Consider the following 4,469-nt stretch of genomic DNA (forward strand, 5'->3'; position numbering starts at 1 on the left):
ATTCCTCAAGCCTGAGCTCAAACACGACCTATCTTTCAGTACATTCATGCTGGTTGAGAAGCAATCTACAGGTATTTTCTGTCAGAATGATATAGAATAAGTGTGAAAGAAGATTAATTATATAGGTGAGAGGGTATGAGAACAGCGTCAGTAAAGAAAAAGGTAACACCTGCACACTACTCCATGCCACAATATCTTTTATTGATCATGTTTCGATCCTGCCGGGTCAAAGTGCGGATCAAAACGTAGTCAATAAAAATACTGTGGCATAGAATAGTGTGCAGGCGTTGCCTTTTTCTTTCTAGGACAAGAGTGAACCATGAAAAGCAGAGATTCAAGTTTCCTTCAACAAAACAAATAACACCAGGATGTTCAAAACAGCTGCCACACCCTTTCAAAAACTCACCTGGGGTGGAAACCTGCCTTAAACTATCTCATGTAAACAACAGGCTCATTACAAACCACCATTATCTAGCAGCCATCGTATGCGAGACAAATAAGTGTCAGGAATTATGTCCTTGTACTGAAACCACCGAATGTTTGTGTTGACTTCATCAGGTTTGAGTATCAGCAGAACAATTTGGATTATGTATTAATGAAACATGCAAAATGGTGGCTTCCTCTAGTTTGTTCCCTTCCCCCACGTGACCTGCAGTACTTTTCCATTTCGTGACCAAATCCCTCATTACATTACAAAAGAAACATGCAAAACAACAATAGTCTTTGAAAACTTTTTTTTTTATTAAAAACAATCCAAACAAAACACACATTGGTAAGTAAGAAACTGTACAATCTATGACGCAGAATTTAAACCAACAAGTTCTAACATTACAATGCGGCGTGTGCCAGGCACATTTTAAAAAGCACAGTTCTTTATGGCATATAGATTGGACGATGCGTTAAGACTTTACACGATTTATAAATAAACGGCGGTACCAGTAGTGCCAACATCATCACAAACAAAAAAACAAAAAAATAGCAAGTTGATTGTTCCTGTATTCCTCACGTAAAACGGTAAAAATGGCACACTCCCAATGCAAAAATCCAAAAAGGTGATGTACAAGCTGACTCTTCATAGACTCCCGCTGCAATGAAGATTTTACATGGCCTCCATCTCTCTTGTCTGAATTTTTTTTTAAAAAAAAGGAGATAAAACAGGTTATTGAACACATTTTATGTTGCTAAAAAGTAACTTAATTTAAGTCGCAGGAAGTTCAGCTCACCTGGGTTTTGTTGTACCTCTGGTTCTGTCGCCTTCTGATGAAGAACTACACACACAAAAGAAGAAAATTAGGACTCAAACTGAAAGAACATCTGCACTTAAGCTGAATAACTAAGGTAGATAAATGCACTCACCAGGACCAGCAGGCCGGCAACCACAGCCAGCACCACCACCACGATGACAGCGATGATCCCACCAGACAGGTTCTTCATGGTGAACGTCGGGGCCTCCTCGTCCACGTAGTACACCAGGATGTTCTCCATCTCCAGCTTCTGGTTGCCCACAGTGGGCTCAAACTTCTTCTCGTCCTTGAACAGGGGCAGCACCTTCACCTGCAGGAGAGGAGATGATGAAAGTGACGGGGTCAGACAATAACCTTTAAGCCATTTATAAATATAAAATATATGATAAAAAAAAATAGCTTCAACGTACATCTTTCTCCATGTAGTAGGCCATCTGGGACAGGTCAGTCTGGCGTTCTCCCTTTGGTTTCTTCACGTCCACCACAATCCTGCGGGCTTTAGCGTCATACTGCAGGACGACAGGGTATTTTTGTAATGCTGTTCCGACAATTAAAATACATGTACAAATGCACACTTTTTCCAAAACTAGACACTCACCTGGATTTCCTCCACCAGGTCCTTGTTAAAGTTCTTGTAACGTTTGTTAATGGCATCTGCGATGGCACTGTATTAGGGAAAGAAATTATATTTGTCAAATATTGAACCTCTGATGTGTTTGTTAATTATTTTAAAATGTGGGCTTTTAAAATGTACACTTACGCCTTTAATTTGGTTTCATCCACTGTAGCATTCGCAGCTTTGTGTGTCAGCTGAAGACGTACCCAGCTGCAGAAAAAAAAAAAAATAGTAAACTTTTAGCATTGATGCTGAAACTATTCATCCACAGTGCTGAGGAGGACAATACTCACTAGGTCTCCACCAGCTTTTCACACTGGAGATTCTTGTCTCCCTTGTCAGTTCGGCGAACGCCAGCGCTGTTGACGCACCAGCACTCCTCGGTGTTGTTGCACTGCCTGGCCTTGAATTTGCCGTCGTTCTCGCACTCCGGGTCGTAGATGCCGTCGTTGTCCACAAAGGCTGTCTCCACTGGCTTTCCTCCTATTGTACGGGTGCTCAGGCCCTTCTTAGCTCTGTACATCTCCGCCTTCATCAAGTAGCACTTAGGGATCACTGAAGGTGGAACAAAAAAAAGGTGTTATTATGAGCAGGCGAGAACAGAACAACCAGCAAAGGGAAGGGAATCCCAACATGCATCTTTTGCTTACATTTGGTGCAGTCCAGCTTTTGTTTCTCGCCGTTGCCGACCAGAATGTTACACTCGCATGGAGGGCCATCACAGGTGGCCCACTTCATAGTCTCACATTGACCTAAGCAGAGAAAAACAAAGGTTTTATCATTCAGGCAATTAAAACAACCATCATGCCAGCGATCCCGAACAAGAACTTTAAGTAACTGGAGTGCGTGTAAAGTTAAATAACACTTCTTAAATGTTTCAAATATCGTTTTTAACATCACTATACTGTGGTTGACAATATGCAACATAATTGGACAGGTATGGTTTCCTTAAGACTACAGAAACTAGGGCTAATTATCTTCATTGTCAATTATTTCCTAAATTAATCGAATAGTTGTTTGGTCTATAAAATGGTCAAAAAGTGTTGATCAGTGTTTCCCTTTTCATAAAAAAAGGGTCCCATTTTTCCAGTTTACATGGGTCACTACATCTGATTAGGGCTGCAACTAAAAATTATTCTCATTACCGATTATTCTGTCAATTATTTACTCGATTAATCGATTAGTTGTTTGGTCTATAAAATGGTGTAAAAAAAATGAATCAGTGTTTCCCCAAAGCCCAAGATGACGTCCTCAAGTGTCTTGTTTTATCCACAACTCAAAAGATATTCAGTTTACTATCATAGAGGAGGAAAGAAACCAGAAAATATTCACATTTAAGAAGCTGGAATCAGAGAATTTCATTTTAATAGTTGACAATTAATCCATTAATTGTTGCAGCTTTAATAGAAACAACCAAAAAATGTATGCAAAATGTTATACTAGGCTTTAGTGTAAGCCTGATTTATTGCAGCAGGTAGACTAGCAGGTTTATCAGACACCTGGGCGTTGGTTTCTCCAAACAGAGAGAGACATGTCCCCAGAGACAGAGGACAAATCCTCCCAACCCCCACTCCTACAACTACCTGCCTTTCAATATCTAAAAAACAGCTTTTTTAACATCTCTTTTTCGCTAATAAAGCCACTTCATACTAACAAACATTACATTTAAGATAAAAAAAAAAGTGTTTAGAGATAAATACAGCCTGTTAAAAGACAACATAAAATGGTAACAGCTCAACTTCCTGTTTTTGTAAATAAGGCTACTTTCTTTCTATCACATTGTTTGTTAACACATGTTTTAGACTAATAAAGTTGAATGATTTAAAAACTACTTACCACAGTTTTGAGCTGAGGCTGCTGCTGCGAAGGCGACGAGGAGGAGAGCAATCCACATTTTCATGATGAAATTAATAAGAAAAACCTTAAAAAAGTAATGAAGAAACAAGTTTTCCTTTTCCTCGGCTGTCTGTCTCTACCGTCCGTTGTCCACAGAGGTCAAAGATGGAGTAAAGAATGGCGTCCAGGTACACAAAAGGCTTCCTTCTTCTCTCTCTGCAGGTGTGTCCTGCTGCTGGTTTAACCTGTTCCTGAGAGAAACTACACGAGCACGCGCACACAGGTATAAAGACTCACGAGCACCACCAAAAGTTAAGTTATAAGCTGATTGTGTTGATTTATATCCCTTTAGTGGCTGTTGTCCAACTGACTACAGAGCTGCTATGAAGGTACATTTATAAGACTAGTAGTCTCATGACGTCACTCTAATTTGCATAGGGAGGGGGCGTGGTTAGTGGAACGCACCGTATTTCCGGTATGACCATATATGGCTTCTCAATCTCTGTTGACATACTTTAGTCTTTCAGCTTGTCAATACAGCAGTATTTACTTCATTAACTGATACTTAAAATAGACCATAATGAAAGAAATTCTATACATTTCTGCACTTTTGTGTGTCGTTATCTACAGGCAATATTTTGTCTCAGTTATTATAAATACAGACAATATTCTGCTTCAATTAACATTGTAAATACAGACAATAATCAGCCTCAGTTATTGTAAATACAGACAATATTCTGCCTCAATTAACATTGTAAATACAGATAATATTC

General features: G+C 39.4%; 1 protein-coding gene across 2 annotated transcripts; it reads right to left on the minus strand.

Moving 5' to 3' along the window:
- Positions 1–719: 719 nt before the first annotated feature.
- epcam (epithelial cell adhesion molecule) lies at positions 720–4,071 on the minus strand. Of its 2 annotated transcripts, none has more exons than XM_037782775.1 (9): positions 3,700–4,071; positions 2,511–2,612; positions 2,154–2,415; positions 2,005–2,070; positions 1,843–1,909; positions 1,655–1,753; positions 1,357–1,554; positions 1,224–1,268; positions 720–1,123 (listed from the first exon to the last, which is right to left on the minus strand). In XM_037782775.1, the coding sequence occupies exons 1-9, from the start codon at positions 3,758–3,760 to the stop codon at positions 1,100–1,102; spliced, it is 924 nt and encodes a 307-aa protein (XP_037638703.1). In that variant the 5' UTR covers positions 3,761–4,071; the 3' UTR covers positions 720–1,099. The 2 variants fall into 2 exon arrangements, with proteins under 2 accessions (XP_037638703.1, XP_037638702.1); XM_037782774.1 differs by having other exon boundaries at positions 3,697–4,071.
- Between the last annotated feature and the right edge of the window lie 398 nt (positions 4,072–4,469).

Source organism: Sebastes umbrosus, chromosome 10 (genome assembly GCF_015220745.1).
Source record: "Sebastes umbrosus isolate fSebUmb1 chromosome 10, fSebUmb1.pri, whole genome shotgun sequence".
NCBI lineage: Eukaryota > Metazoa > Chordata > Actinopteri > Perciformes > Sebastidae > Sebastes > Sebastes umbrosus.

Excerpts from the sequence above, each read along its gene's own strand:
- epcam (XM_037782774.1), bottom strand. The coding sequence starts at position 3,760 with ATGAAAATGTGGATTGCTCTCCTCCTCGTCGCCTTCGCAGCAGCAGCC. Across the intron at positions 2,613-3,696 it reads AGCCTCAGCTCAAAACTGTG|GTCAATGTGAGACTATGAAG; the intron begins GTAAGTAGTTTT and ends TTCTCTGCTTAG. Across the intron at positions 1,754-1,842 it reads ACCTGGTGGAGGAAATCCAG|TATGACGCTAAAGCCCGCAG; the intron begins GTGAGTGTCTAG and ends GTCGTCCTGCAG.